Source organism: Zea mays, chromosome 3 (assembly GCF_902167145.1).
Source record: "Zea mays cultivar B73 chromosome 3, Zm-B73-REFERENCE-NAM-5.0, whole genome shotgun sequence".
Taxonomy (NCBI): Eukaryota; Viridiplantae; Streptophyta; class Magnoliopsida; order Poales; family Poaceae; genus Zea; species Zea mays.
In genome coordinates, this window is record NC_050098.1 from 159,102,399 (window position 1) to 159,117,704 (window position 15,306).

The following is a 15,306-nucleotide window of genomic DNA, read 5'->3' on the forward strand; positions in this document are numbered from 1 at the left end:
CCAGCAATCAAATGAAATCTCACAGCTTACACATGCAGGGAGACATGCAAATTACTAAATTGGTGTCATGATGAAATCATATGAATGAGAAGACATGAAACCTGCGGCAACAGCAACACCCGAAGCCTTTGCAGCTATTGACAGTACCGAGACATGGGAAATTCGAAATTTAAGTCATTGTTAGAGAAAATGCTACATAAATCGATATTGTTGTGTCGTATTTGTCGCTATTTGACAATTCAGTTGCCATCACAATTTGAAAAAGGTACCTGAGTAGTCCGTGTATTTATCGATTAAGCACAGACACGCACGCGCGAGACGGCAAATGATAGAAAAAACACAGATCCAAGCCATTGACTCATTGAGGAAACATGTAACGTATATATATTTATCCAGAGGATAAGTGTTGCAGGACCAGATGTCCAGATATATCAGTTAATCGAAGATTGTCGGCAAAATATGCTACCATGACCACCATGTCCTCTAAATCTCTAATTATCACAAAACAAGAATGCTATATTATATCAATAGGGTGTTTGTTTGATGAATCACTTCATCCAAATTAAGGTGGTACATCATAAGCTCATTCCTTAAATTTGATAAGATGACTTCATTTCTAATGTTAGTGCTAACTAACTAACTATGAGGAATAAGGTGGTGATAGATCGACTCATTTTATTACATAAACCAAGCAAAAATAGTAAATGAGAAGATGATATACTAACTCATTCTTAAACCGAACACCCCATAAATTGCTCCTCTTTTGCTATATATGATCAAGAGCATGTCAACTACATAGGTACCATGACTGTTTTTCCTACAATATAAGCTGTTTCCTCAAAAATCCAAATAGAAATAAACACACTGCAGGTTAGTAGAGGCGCTTCCGGCAATCAGGAGCACCACAGTGGCAGGCCAGCTTCACAATTTTTCCATCAGGCCCAACAACACTGTCCAATCGATAACCGTAGTCATAGGATAGCTCCTGAAAAGCACATGGTAGTCAGAAATTTTCTTTTTGGTAGAGTCTACAGTTTTGTTAAGAGAACTCAAACACTTCTCACCTGAAGAGGAAGTATGGTGTCAGCAGCGAAAAGCATCACTTTCGCCAGTTTAACATCATTGTGTGAGCTCAAGACGCACTGGACGAAAAGGTTAGGTTGGCAGCTGTGATTTATAAATCTTGCAAAGTTGCCAATAGAGTGAGCGTCTATGCAGTACTCAGGTGCAGGTTGTGCATCTGAATCATTCTCAGGATGAAGATTAGGCAGGTGCATTTCGGATCCAGCCCTTTTCTGCAGGACAAAATACATAGCTTGAGTGTTCAATAACTAGTGATCTAAAAGCACCTGACGAAATTTCAGCACACCAAAAATATCTATGTAGCAAGGAACTAGTGATATAGAAGTAGAATTCGGCAATATTTCTTGTTACAGTAAATGGAAAAACAATTACCTCCCTTCCATCCAAACCCTTCATGGTTTGAAGACAGTCAATGTCAAAACAATAGTTGTTCTGTGAACCATCCAAATCTTCGGTCCTCCTCAACACCCCTGTGTACTCACAGATGGGAGCCCCAGGGAGGATAGTGTCCCAAGTCCTGACTCCCCATCCTTTTGAAGCTGTCTTAAATACCTGCAAAATCCAACCTGTTAAGCAACTAGACAGAAATGCTAGTAAGAGGCGTCACTCCCAACAGAAAGAATTGTGAAAGGGACCAAAATTGTGCAAGCACAATAAAGAATGTGTTTTCACTGGCACAATACAAATGTTTCAGTAGTCGTGCAAACAGTAGCTAATAGAAACAGCATTTGGTGTCTGGTTGGGGGAGGGAATTGACGTGTCCTCTGTACTATATTATGTTCTCTTAATGAAATAAAACACCGCTCTCCTGTGTTTTTGATAGGGAAAAGACTAAAATAGATATTCTAGGAAGTATCAAACCTCAACACTCTTGGAAAGAGGAATACCAACCTCTAAGCGGTACTGCAAACCTTGTTGAGATGTTCTGTTTACACAATCATGGTTGCAGCTGCAGTTAGCCCCACATTCAAATACAACTGCTTTCGGCTCCACCAACCTATAGAAATGGAATTTAAATACGTAAAAATAATAGTTGTAAAATGTATCCCAGTGTTGAAGGCTTGAATACATTTAAAAGTCGATCTTACCTGCCAATGTTCTTATATGATACATAAGGCAGATCAGAACCATTGCGCTGAGCACACAAACATTTTTTGTTGCTAGCACAACCTCCTTCACAATCACAGCCAATAATACTAGACGGAATCTTGATGTCCTTTGGAATTTGTAGAGATTTCAAGTACTTGAAACCTAAAATGTTGCCAAAGGTGACACCAAGCAATCAGCCATTGATGATTGCTGTATAAATTGAAACAGGAACAGGAATACAAACTATAAACAACAGTAGAACAAGATGACAAGAAAGCAGATCTGCTAGAAGTAACAAGAAAAAATTGGCACTGAATTTTGGCAGCTTAGTTACTTATCTATGTTTAAAAAGTTTCATAGACCATCGCATTGTACAAATGACACCAAATTTAAAGCTGCAAGTAATAACTAGAAAAAACTGAGTTAGCATAATTTAAAAATATCTAACAACCTAATAATTAGGAACTGTTGGATGATAAGGTTGTTTTTGTTACCAATATGTATTTAGCAACTTGCTAAATCTGAGTTTGGGGAGCTTTTTCAGGGAACTACTAGAGATGCTCTAAACTGTCATTCAATGTATTCCAGGATTTAGCTTATTCAAATTGATAAATTTGAACATACCAGATGGAGGAACAGGTGGATCATCAACCAAGTTAGTAGCAGGAATAGGAATATTTTCTTGCCCTCCAGAGATGTCATCACAAACCAGCCTACCAAATTAAAATGTAACATATCATTAATTTCATTCAAAGAAACATAACTTTTGTATCACAAAGACTAAGAAGATAAAAGAATAAATGCATGGATGTTAGCATAACACAATCGTAAAACTACCACAGCCATTGATGTTGATAGAGTACCGTCAAGTACGACTAAAGATATTATTTAATTAACATGAAATCGTGTAGCCAAAGCAGCATTTGCCTAGGTGAGGCGTGGCCTAGTGCCAAGATCAGTTTACCTTTTTCAGACAGGAATTCTAGTTTGAGTTAAATCTAAAAAATTAGATTAATCTGGTGCTTTTGGAGATTTTGTGGAGAGCACTTTGGACACACAATCTAGGTGATTAAGGCGATATTCATGTAAGATTAGTGTGCTAATCTCGTTCCTCCCTCTTTGCTCATAATTTATATGCCTAATTTTGATTTTAGATTGATTTGCTTATTTCAAGTGTTACTCTTGACTTGTTTCACAATTAAGTTGCATGCACCAACCAATTTAAACAAAAAACTTAAGCTGATAGGAAGAGATAAACAATTCACTTATATTATATTTCAATACTCTCCCTCACGTCGAGCCTCTCTTGGGTCTCCGACGTGGAATAGGAGCAAGCAACAATTATTTTATTTTAGTTGCGCTAACAAGGATTCGAACTCGTGACCTCTCGCTCCGATACCATATTAAGTTGCATACAGCAACCAATTCAACCCAAAAGCTTAAGCTGATAGGAAGAAGTAGATAATTCACTTATATTATATTTCAACATTCACCTAGATCATTTATATTAATTAGTCTTTTGTGCTAATTGGTTAATCACAAAATTAGGGCTTGATCAATTTTCGTGATACTCTACTACAACCGTGTTGTTTTGTTAATATCTCTAGATCCGGAAGTCCGATCTCTGATCAACGTGATTCCAATTGGGTTAGTTGTGTAATTTTATCGAGTTTATTCTGTTAAAATTTTGAGTCAATATAAGTTACGGATTTTGAAAAATCTTGTTTTTATTAACGAAACAAAGTTCTGTTAAGTTTTTCGAAAAGTGGTTTTATTTGGTTTTGCAATGAGGTGTTATAATTATTTTTAATCTTCCGTAACTATTCACACCCCTCTGATTGCCTATCCTTGTGTCTTATTAAGATTTCTTTATGGTAGAGATCCTTCCTCATTCAAAATGCAGGCCATTTTATCTTTGTTCTAAGTTAAAGATCTATAACTTTAGCCAAATTTATATAAAAATGATATTAAGATCTACAATATAAAATAAATACATTATCAAGACATAAATTATGGTGGATTTAATAAAACTAATTTAAGGTTTACATTATGTATTTTCTGTGAATTTAATTAAAGTTAGAGAAGTTGGACTAAGGGAAAAACTAATAATCTGCATTTTGGAACAGAGAGAGAATACATATTCCCACTCTAGCTAAGGCAGTACAACCAGCAATAGTCATCCAATATGCTATCCACCGTGTTTAAGCACACATATAGTCAATATAAGCTACTTCATTTAAGAACACATAACTTACGAGGGGGAAATGAAATCATTGCAAAACAGAAACTTCAGTTCTGTGTGCACTAATAAAAAAGGAAACTTCAGGTTCGATCATTTACCCGGGTAATTCGGAAATAGTTGTCGGAGCTTCTGCACGAGTAAATCGCACCTGGACACACAGATATGTGATGACAAACACATGATATTTCCAGCATATACAAAACTGCAGAGTTAAATTTATTCAAGAGAATACAAATTCGATTCAAAAAGTCAAATAGACAAACAAAACTAGGTGGCTGTATTATTAGTGCATTATGACAACTCAGAAGCATATTTATGTTAAAAATGCCACAAGCAGTCAAGGATGTTTCTGAAAGAAAAAAAGGCTACCTGCACTAGAGCCATGCTTGTTAATTGTTATGGCGTCCGTACAGTGTCTCTTAAGCGGTGCTCCAGGCCGAACGCCACAGTCCACGCCTTGCCAACTGGGTGTATGGCATCCGCGAGGCGTCTATGGCGACGCCCTAGTGCTTGTCGTGGACGCCATAGGAAGGGGTGCTCTCCCAATAACCCTAGACACATCCCCTCACGACGCGGCGGGCAGGGCGCGGCAGGGCGGACGAGCACCGCGACGGGAAGGGCGAGCAGGGGCACGGTGGGCAGGCGGATGGTGCTGAGGGAGAAGCGTGAGGCAAGGTGAGGCAAGAGGGGGAGGAGGAGGGGGAGGGAGGGAGGAAGAGAGGGTCAACCAGGGCCCTCACGTGAGTGTGTGAGGCGTGCAGAGAAAGCGATGGTGCTCGAGAAGGAGGAGCGAGACGCCGCAAACCTCTTTCTCCGTGCGCCATCACGGGAGAGACTGAAGAACCGAGGGAGAGAATGATAGTGACTAGGGCTTTGAGGGAGAAGAATCTTGTCTAACCATTATGATCCAATGGCTTAATATAATAAATAGGAGGCAAATTTGCCGTTGAGTTTAGGCCTGTCTGGTTCAGTTGGTTCAAATTCACAAGCTAAGCCAAATGTAGAAATGTGACTAGATAGAGATGACTTGAGACTTGGGTGTTGACAATCTGAATTTAATGTTGTCTCTTATATTCTTCTGTGGATTTATGAAATTATGAATTATGCATCGTGAATTTATTAATTTTATGAACTATGTTATTTTACAAACTATATTATACGTTAGTTAAGACTTGTATGTCCTATAATGTCTATTGTCTATCTATAAGGCCACCTCACGTCGCGCTTAAGGTCCTGTTTAGAAGCAATCTAATTTTTAATAGTCCGGTTTCTACCTTTAGTTTTTAACTTTAGTTTCTATAAATTAATTTATGACAAAATTTGGTTAATGGTCTTTGAAATCACATCAATTTTTATAAAATGACTTTAGCCAGAGAAGACTAGCTTCTTGATTTTGAAGAACTAGTAATCAAGTTTCTATAAACTCGAACATTAACTAGTACGTTTGGAACCGCATTAATTTTCATAAACCAGTTTTTAAAAAACTGAGTGCTTCTAAACAAACTCTTAGACATTTAAAATATAAAAAGGACCTAGATCACTCGTAGGTCACCTTAGCGCCATAACAACCATGACTAGAACTAGAAATGTTTTGACAATTGATAGCAAATATGAGATGTGTCATATTATTTTCACGCGAAGTCCACCCATCCAAATCATAAGAAGACGGTGGGCACTATCAATACAACAACTCAGTTTGTTGTATTTGTTCAAGTATACCTCAGAGGTTGTCAATGATGGCTGACCCTCAAGCCGCTTCAACTTAAATTTGAAAACAACATGGCCTTGCACTCCCTTCTGCACCCAGTCATCTACAACCTACCAAATATCCACATGAAATAACAAACATAGAATTGGTCAGATAATTGCAATAGAACAAGATACTATCAAATACATTTCTGTTGTGTTCCCAATGAAGGCTATCTGGACTGTTAGAGTACTTGTTTAAGATTTTGGGGTTAGCCCCTTGTAATTACAGTTGCACCCCTGTGTAATAAGTCAGACCCAAGTCTTAGTCTATTAATACAACATCCAACCCTGAGTTAGGGTTAAGACTTCCCACAAGATATAGAGCAAAGTTAGTTTTCTTCTCTCCTCTCACCCCACCCCAACCGTAGGACTTCCCTCCCCCTTCGCCGCGGGCCCACCCCCTCCTCATCCCGACCACCGACACCCCCTCTGTTGCCCTATCTCTCCTCTCCACATGCCCGCTGACTCTCCTCACTTGTCCAGTCGCCGGCACCATGACAGACCTCCCTGGCACAACCTCTGGCACAACCTCTAGGACCATGGCGGACCTCTCCGGCGCGGCCCTCCTCCCCGCAGTCGTCGCCGTCGTGGGCACGGGGCTACTTCCCATAGCCGCCGCCACCCCTACCATGGGTGCTGCCACCGTGGGCGCAAGGCTGGACACGGGACTGCTCCCCCAGCCGTCGCCGCCCTGCCATGGGCGCTAGACCTGAAACTTGGGCCAGGCCGGGCCGGGCCGGCACGGCACGAGCCCATCGTGCCTTGGGCCTTAAGTCTTTGGGCCGACACGGCCCTTAATATTTTTGGACCGAGCCGTGCTGGGCCAAACACTTAAAATCTAAGCCCGGCACGGCACTAAAGCACATCGTGCTTGTCTTGGGCCGGGCTGGCCCAGGCACGGCCCACAACCACGCAAGCCATTTTGAAGATATATATAATGAATCCTAATATAATTTTAATGTCACATTTTTACCGGCCTTTTCGCCGTCGGGCTGGCCCAAGCACGGCCCAGTCACTCGTGCTGGGCCGGGCGGCACGATGGGCTGAAAATCAAAGCCCGGCCCAGCCCTTTATTCGTGTCGTGCTGGCACGGCCCAATATATTTCGTGTCGGGCCGTGCTTTGAGCCCGTTTTCTTGGGCCGTGCCTAGGCAGCCCAAAACAGCACGGCCTAAACTTTTAGGTCTAATGGGCGCGACCACAAGCGCCAGCAGCCTCCTACCCACCGGCGCCGCTTGTCTCCCTCCTGCATGCTTGCTCCCAAGCACCACCGCAATCGACGTCATCGCGGAGCTATCCCCCCCCAGTCACCACTGCTGGGCTCGGACTCCTCCCCGCTACGTCGGCCGCCTAGAACGCAGGGGGTTTCGTCACTAACGCCCACACCAGCGCGCTTGTCGACCATGGGGCCCCCTTCATTCCAGCCTCGGACCCCTGACTGGCACCCTCTCGGCTAATCAGTGACGCTCTCTACGTTCCCCACCGACCTTCTCCACCCACGACCCCATGTGGACCGACGTTGTCGCGTCTCCGTCGGCTTCTCCGCCAGCACCTTCCGCGCTCGTCGCGGCCATCGCCACCATCCAGGCAGTCGTCACCGCCTCCCAAGAACGACAACGCGCCGCGTCCCTGACCCTAGAGCAAGAGTGTGCCACGGGCACCGCCCTGACCACCCAGATGGCCACCGCTCAGCGCCTCCTCGGTCGCCTGTCAATTGCCCAGGAGGACCCCCCCCAGTGGCCCCCGATGCTCCACATGCCTCCGGGCTCAACGCCGACACATCGTCGCCCTCCATGCTCAGGCCGCCAGGATCCACAACAATCGGTCCCTCGTGTCTGTTGTGCTCGGCCGACGTCCTCCCACTACCCTTGGTGGGCTGGTGGCGCACTTAGGTCATCCTCACGCTTCAGCAATATGCCCTCGCCGACCACGTCCTCGACAACCCCGTCACCTAGTTGTCCCCTTCGTGGGTCTAGATGGACAACGTCGTCCTCTCATGGCTCAATGGCACCATCATCGTCGAGCTACAAGACATCGTCCGCGACCAGGCGAACACAACACCTCAGGTGTGGCTCGCTGAGGGCTAGTTCCTCGAGAACTAGGAGGCTCGGGCGCTCCATCTCGACGCCCAATTCCACCTGTTCTCTCAGGGGGATCTCTCCGTGGGGGAGTACTGTCACCAGATGAAGGGCATGGCGGACTCTCTCCGCGACTTCAGCGAGCCCATCGCCAACCGTACCTTGGTGATGAACCTTCTGTGTAGCCTTAGCCTCCGCTAAGGCCACCTGAAGACTTTCATCAAGAGGATTGTGCCATTTTCCACCTTCCATGCCGTGCGGAACGAGCTTCTCCTTGATGAGCTCACCATGGAGACCAAGGCCCCCGCACCAACACAGGCATTCTACAGATCTCCTCCCGGCGGTCACGCGCCTTCGGGATGCAGGCCCCTCGCCCTCCGTCGACCGGGGTTCCAGCCCGCCCTCCATCCACCGTCCCTGTTGCACCTCGTCCGGCTTCCACCGTCGACGGAGGTCATCGTTCCCGCAAGGGCGACCGCGGGGGTGGCGGCTCCACCCAAGGTGGTTCCTTCGGCAGGGGTGGCGTCCAGGCATGACCGTTATTCTACAACCCCTGGACCGAGACCATCTCCATGTGGCTGGGCCAAGGCCTCGAGTGCCTCCCATCCTCCGTCGTCGGACCTCCTGATAGTGCCTCCCTACGGCGTGCCACCGACGACTCCGACTCCGCCCCAGCTCCCGCCCTCGGGGACTCCCACCCCGACGCCTTGGTCTCCGATGGCTGGAGGATGGGACTCCACCTCCCTCATTGCCGCCTTTGGCACCATGGCGATTACCACACCCCCCCTCCGAGTGGGTGGTCGACTCTCGTGCATTTTACCACACCACCCCCACTACAGGCACACACTCTCTCGCTCTCATCCATTCCATTCCTCCCACCCCTCTTCGATCGTCGTTGGAGACAGTCCACTTTGTCAGTCACCTTAGTAGGTGCCTCGGTTCTTCCTGGGTCGTTATATCTCAACAACGTTCTCGTAGCCCCTCATATCACTCATAATTTTCTTTATGTTCGTAGGTTCACCATCAACAACTCTTGTTCCATTGAGTTTGACCCCACTGGTTTTTCTGTGAAGGATCTGGCCACTAGGACTCCTCTCGCCCGATGTGACAGCTCGGGGCCCTCTACACACTCCGGCATCCATCCACCGGCACGTCTCCACCTCCCATCGTGGTCTCCACAACCTCCTCCACCACTTGGTATCGTCTCAGCCATCCAGGACCAGACGTCATGACCAGCCTCTCACCAATAGTTTAGATCTTTCATGTAGTAGGGGACATTTTGAGGGCCTTTGTCATGCTTGTCAACTAGGCCGACATACTCGTCTCCCATTTACTACTTCTCGGGCTGAGTAGGCTTTTGACCTATTTCATTGTGATCTCTGGACCTCCCCTGTACTCAGTCTATCTAGATTTTTTCTCTAGACTTTCCATTTCCTCTTTAGGGTGTTAGAGTACCCGTTTAGGGTTTCAGGGTTAGCCCCTTGTAATTACAGTCTCACCCCTGTGTAATGGCCCAGGCCCAACTCTTGGTCTATTAATACAACACCCAACCCTGAGTTAGGGTTAGGGTTTCCCACATGGATAATGATTTAACCAACAACGATATATCTAAATAGAATTGCAAATTCAAAAGCCTAAGCTCCTATAAGACGACGAGAACGTATGGTTTACGTTATTCATATGAGAATTCAGAAAACGTAAAAACCTTGTAAAGCCCATCATAGGTGTAGATCTTTCCAGTGTAGCTATTCTTTGACAAATGTCCTCGAACAACTCGGACAGGATTACCATTCTCCCTGCTATTCTACAACAGTAAATTAAAATGAGATTGATAAAAACAAAAAAGAATCAAGAGCTTAGTTTACATATATGTTTGAGATCAATTCATTCAGAAGTGTAAGGCAAAACATTTGTGATCGGCAAGAAAAAAATGACGGACCCTGAATGATTGGCCTCCCTTGGGGTATACCACAGAAGAAAGAAATTTGATCAAACTGCAAGGTCAAGAAAAGGCTTGAAAGTTGGCTGCCTAGGACACGCCTGCAGTTTAACCCCTGGTTGGCAGCCTCCCAATAGGAGGACCTACCACCGCGCTAAACCAACATGTTGAGTATATAAATTAACTCATGTATTAAAATGTTAAATGTTCCAAACATGCCATGAGCTATAGCTTGAACAACTAGAAAATCATAATGTCTGATTGGTTGCTTACGATAACATTAGCTTGCATGTAGTGTCATGTGGGGCAAACGATATACACGCTTCCAGGGATAAGTCAAGTCAGTTGAGATTTAGTAGGAGTCGGTTTAGATAAAGATAGGAGAGTAAGATTAGGATGAGAGTATTTAGGAGAGTTAGTTATCAGGAATACTATATATAAGTCGTATGGGCAACATGAATGAATCAAGCAAGAAGTTATATCATCTTCCTCACCTCCTCTCCAGCAAAGATATGTAATCGAGGGGCAAAACCTTGCGCTGCCAACTCCGGCAGCTACGCCCTGCGCAGCCAGGGGTCACCCATCCCCTCTACTAGAACACGCCACGCCATGTAATCACATCCATGTTCTAGTTGAGGTGTCATGTTTTTAATGAAGGTATGAAGACAGGTGAAACCCCTAGAGTGGTGCTTGTCATCTCAGCAACTTAGAGATAGGTGAAACCCTTAGAGTGGTTGGGTTGGTTTCTTTTGCTAATATGTAATTGACAAGAACATATATCAGGGATAACCCAATCAAGCTCAACAAAAAGGGCATGTACAGATAGGTCCATGGGTTTGGTCAAGAGCCCATGGACTCGAGCATCATGATCAGGGGGAGGTCTACCACCAGGAGGATTCTAGAAGCACAAACATGACAAAGATCTTATTAGAATAGAAGAGATGGTCAAGATCCTAACAGTTAAGGCAAAGATTCTAACGAATAAAGCAAAGACCCTAACGAATAAGACAAGATCCTAGTGGATAAGGAATACACACTTGTAATCATAGAGTAGGATTCATGTACAACTAGGTTACCGACATGGTACCGTCATGGAATAGAAAACCAACTTGGTGTCTATCATGTAGCCGCTCCGCTTCTTAGACTATAAAAGGAGGGGCGAGGGAGCCTCCTAGGGGCATGAGATCATCAGCTCGTGAGCAATAGCCACCAATATATAGAACGTAGAGCATTGCCTTCTATCGAGAGCCTGAACCTATCTAAATCTTCGTCTACCATGCATTTACCTTTGGCTTTCGGTCTCGTGACATACCCCATAAATTTACTGCCGAAAAATTCTAATCTCTTTTCTTTTGTGAGGGTGAGGATCTTCATCAGTAGGGTCATGTTAATGTAGGACTCAGTCTTTTTCTCTCTCTATTATATAATGATGTGCAACTCTATAGTACTATCAAATTTTGAACCAACTAAGATTCTATGTTGGTATTTCTCAACCTATGCAAGCAAGATGGGACTAAACACCCAACTTATCATACACACGTGCACATGATCCACGATCCACCATCGACAAATCAAATCAGGTTGGTATCACATTACAACATATTTAATATTTTTGTTGTAGAAATATAACCCTCCCTCTATCCCGAATTCCAATTCACTTTGGTTGCTCTAAATCAATATTTTCTAACTTTGACCGAGTTTTTAACATATATGGACATCTACAAGTTGAAATAAAATCACTACTGAATTTTTTTTATGAACAGAATGGCAGAACTAACTTGACCATTTGATGTTCTAGTTGTTTGGCATTTTTGTATAAACTTAGTCAAAGCTAAGAAAGTTTGACTTAGGATAAAACCAAAGTGAATTATAACTTTGAACGGAAATGTGAAACATAGCAAGTTACATGCAAATGATATAACTAAGTAACAAATATGAACCACTGAAACCAACCTTCAACGCTAAATTCCCACGTTTCAACTGTTGAGAGCCAATTTGGCGATGGTTACCAAGCAAATCATTTCCTCCTTGACCAGTATAAATAATTTCATCAGCTTTGTCTAGATCATCTTCATATACCCCCGACATTACGATACAGGTGGCCAGTGGGAAAGTTAAGTTTGAATACTCCTACCACAGCAAAATTCAAAATTATTAGTTAAGGTACATGATCACTCCCTTTAGGAGTCATTTTTTTCTTTGGTTTAGAAGCTAGAAATGGATGACAACTTGATGAACATTTAGAAAAATACAAAGAAACAGCTACAAGATGAGTTGCAAAAAGGAACCACTTCTTCGGATCACAAATGTAAGTCCATGAGGACATTGACACCATCTCCAATATAATACTTTGATAAACAATGTCTAAAAATACATTACCTTAATTAATGCAAATCTTGTGGTGATGATTTTTTTATGGAACAATGCAGAAGAACTGTGTGCTATTTTATTAAGTAGGAAAAAGTGACCAAATGAGAGGCAGGGCCAACTCCCCCAGGCCACCGACTACAAGGCGGCTCCACACGCTAGAAACAAAACAGGACAAAAGAACTCATGAGGAGCCTAAGCAGTCGATGGCAACAACCTACATAGGGTCTATGTAAAACCTAGCACGAGCCCAGCACCAACGATTATACTCCTCATGAGGTATTTTTTTCTTGAAAAACGTCTCTACGGAAATGTCTGCTGCTGTTACCTTTCCTTGGTATTTCAGCCCCATGAAGTCAATGCCATTGAGCCAATGGCTGTGTATGCCCAACACTACCATTTCAGCGCGAGAATAGAAATGATCTCCAACATCGATCCCTAAGAATGATTGGATGAAAGCGTCAATTGGCACATCCATATAGTAAAATGAAAATATGGAGAGAAAATATATAACTGAATTCATGTGCCTCAAACTTCGGAATACATTTTTTCCTTGGAGAGGAGTAGAAGATCAACCTGGTAGATGTCCAATCGTTTTCTCTGGATAAAGCACGGCATTCATTTCTTGCATCTGGGATTTCAACAATAACAATAAGACCAACAAGTATAGCTAACTCATACAGAGATACAGCTTGGTAATGGACAAGAATGGCGAAGATCAACAAGGTACCTTGGTGATTGCTTTCAGGTCAGGCCGCTTTGATGGGCGTTTCTGCATTTATAAAGGCAAAGGAGCATACAAATTTACCGAAACAGTTTTCATCATGACACGACTCATAGACCCATAGGCCATAGCACAGTTAACGAACGAACGCATACGAGAAAACAGTATTACATAAAATTCAAGGCAGCGGTAAGAACCTTTTCACCCCCCTTGGTCTGACGTTTGAGGCCACTCTTAGCGTTAATCTCCTGTAGCGCAGCCTGAGCTCTCTTCTGCTCCTCCTGTACCAACATGCTTATAAATTCAGCGAAAAACATGAACCAAACTGGATAATACCCGAACATTCAGACACACAAAGGTACCTGCACAAAGTGGAGGTAGTGGCTATTGAACGCCCTCAGTGTCTCCTTCACCCTCAGCTTGGCGCTCTTCCCGGTCCCCGTCGCATCGTCTTCAGCAGCAACGCCAGCGCAAGAGACCGGCAGCGCCGCAATCATGGGCGTCGGCTTCTTCTCACCCGCCTCATCCTTGGAGTCCTTCCTGTCCGGACTCTTGGCACCCTGCTGCGCCGGTGCCAGCTCCGGTTTCTCCTCGTCCCTCTTCCGCTTGCTCCGGCCCCGGCCGCCGGGTTTTTTAGGAGGCTCCTGTTCCGCGTAGCTGGGCCGGGTTGGCCTATTGAGGCAACGAGCACTGCGGCGCAGCACAAGCTCCTCCTCCACCAGCGGCGGCGGGTTCAGGGGAGAGGCGTCCATGAATATCGGGTTCGGCACCGGCGCCACCGAATTCACCTTCGGCGTCCACCAGCTTCACCAACAAAACCCCAACAAAGCAAAGTTAGAACCAGATGAACCGAAAAACCCCCACTTGCAAACGAGCGCAGCAATCGCCTTCGCAGCGGGCCCTAGACCACCGCGTCAAGAGCAGCCAGAGAGACGAGGAGCTCACCCTGCGCTCCGCTATAGTGAATGGTGGAAGACGAAGGGAGGAGGGAGGGGCAGAGTGAAGCGTCGAGAGCAGAGCAAAACAGGCAGGGTGCGTCCTCGGTCCTTTCTGGCTGCTACCGCGGACCAGATGACGATACTACCCCTGTTATTTAGGGCATGTTTGGTTTCCTACCTAAGACGCCACAATCTGCCTAACCTTAGGCGCTCGAATTGAAGAACTAAGGTTAGGCAGAAAAGTTTGGCACATTATGGCGTCTTAGGCACCAAACCAAACAACCCCTTAGACTGTCTGCAACGGTTACCTCTAAATTTTTCCCCCTATATCACTTTTTTGCGTCACATCATCAACATTTCATCCCCTACTTTTTTATCTCCCGCAGCGGTTCCCCCTATATTCTCCCCCTATACCCCACTACAACTATAAAATATCACTATCCAACCCTACTTATCATTTATTACCATTTTTTCTCCACCTATTAAAAACTCACCGTACGCATGAATAGTGAATAGAGGGGGTGGCTGCTTCACGCTGGCTGTGGCGGTGCACTGTTCAAATCTGCTGCCTAGGGGGTCCTGCAGAGGATGCCGTTGCAGGCTTAGGGGCTTCTGTAGCCGCCAGATCAAGGGGAGGGGGCTGCCTCGCGGACGCGGCTGCGGACAGCCTTACGGCCACTGCCACGGCGTGCTGGCTGGGCATGTTTGCCCGGGCGAGTTTGATTGTTTGAATTTTGGGCAAGGTGCACATTGGGCGGCTGAGGATTGGCGATTTGAATCGCAAGCGCCCGCAGCGCCGTCCGATTGGGGGGAATGCGGTGTTTGAAACCGACGTGTCAAATCGCTGCGCCAGTGGGTATTCTACCAGAATCGCCAGCGGGCAGCAGCCAGCAGCCCAATGCGGGGATTTCCTTGCATACCTTTCGTACGGCATGTATTTTTTAATTAAGGGGCTAAAAAAGGTAACCTAGCTGTCAAACTGGGCTTTTCATGGATTCCTAGACAATGCAAAAGTTATAGGGTTTTAAATTTTGAATTTCAAAATAGTTGTTTTACTGTGACCAAAGGACAAGGTGGTGTAATAGGCCAGTTGCAGTC

At 45.0% G+C, this 15,306-nt stretch overlaps 1 protein-coding gene across 2 annotated transcripts; it reads right to left on the reverse strand.

Annotated features, from left to right (window-relative positions):
- Positions 1-484: 484 nt before the first annotated feature.
- Positions 485-14,331, reverse strand: LOC100383674 (putative histone-lysine N-methyltransferase family protein). Of its 2 annotated transcripts, NM_001319048.1 has the most exons (16): positions 14,216-14,280; positions 13,633-14,074; positions 13,468-13,551; positions 13,277-13,318; positions 13,123-13,177; positions 12,875-12,984; positions 12,133-12,309; positions 9,946-10,044; positions 6,134-6,232; positions 4,513-4,562; positions 2,797-2,885; positions 2,172-2,334; positions 1,975-2,080; positions 1,456-1,635; positions 1,065-1,295; positions 498-985 (listed from the first exon to the last, which is right to left on the reverse strand). In NM_001319048.1, exons 2-16 carry the CDS (start codon positions 14,020-14,022, stop codon positions 872-874), a joined length of 1,989 nt encoding a protein of 662 aa, NP_001305977.1. In that variant the 5' UTR covers positions 14,023-14,074; positions 14,216-14,280; the 3' UTR covers positions 498-871. The 2 variants fall into 2 exon arrangements, with proteins under 2 accessions (XP_020405510.1, NP_001305977.1); XM_020549921.2 differs by lacking the exon at positions 9,946-10,044 and having other exon boundaries at positions 485-985; positions 14,216-14,331.
- Between the last annotated feature and the right edge of the window lie 975 nt (positions 14,332-15,306).

Excerpts from the sequence above, each read along its gene's own strand:
- LOC100383674 (NM_001319048.1), bottom strand. The coding sequence starts at position 14,022 with ATGGACGCCTCTCCCCTGAACCCGCCGCCGCTGGTGGAGGAGGAGCTT. Across the intron at positions 12,985-13,122 it reads AACGATTGGACATCTACCAG|GGATCGATGTTGGAGATCAT; the intron begins GTTGATCTTCTA and ends AATCATTCTTAG. Across the intron at positions 2,886-4,512 it reads ACTATTTCCGAATTACCCGG|GCTGGTTTGTGATGACATCT; the intron begins GTAAATGATCGA and ends TTAATTTGGTAG.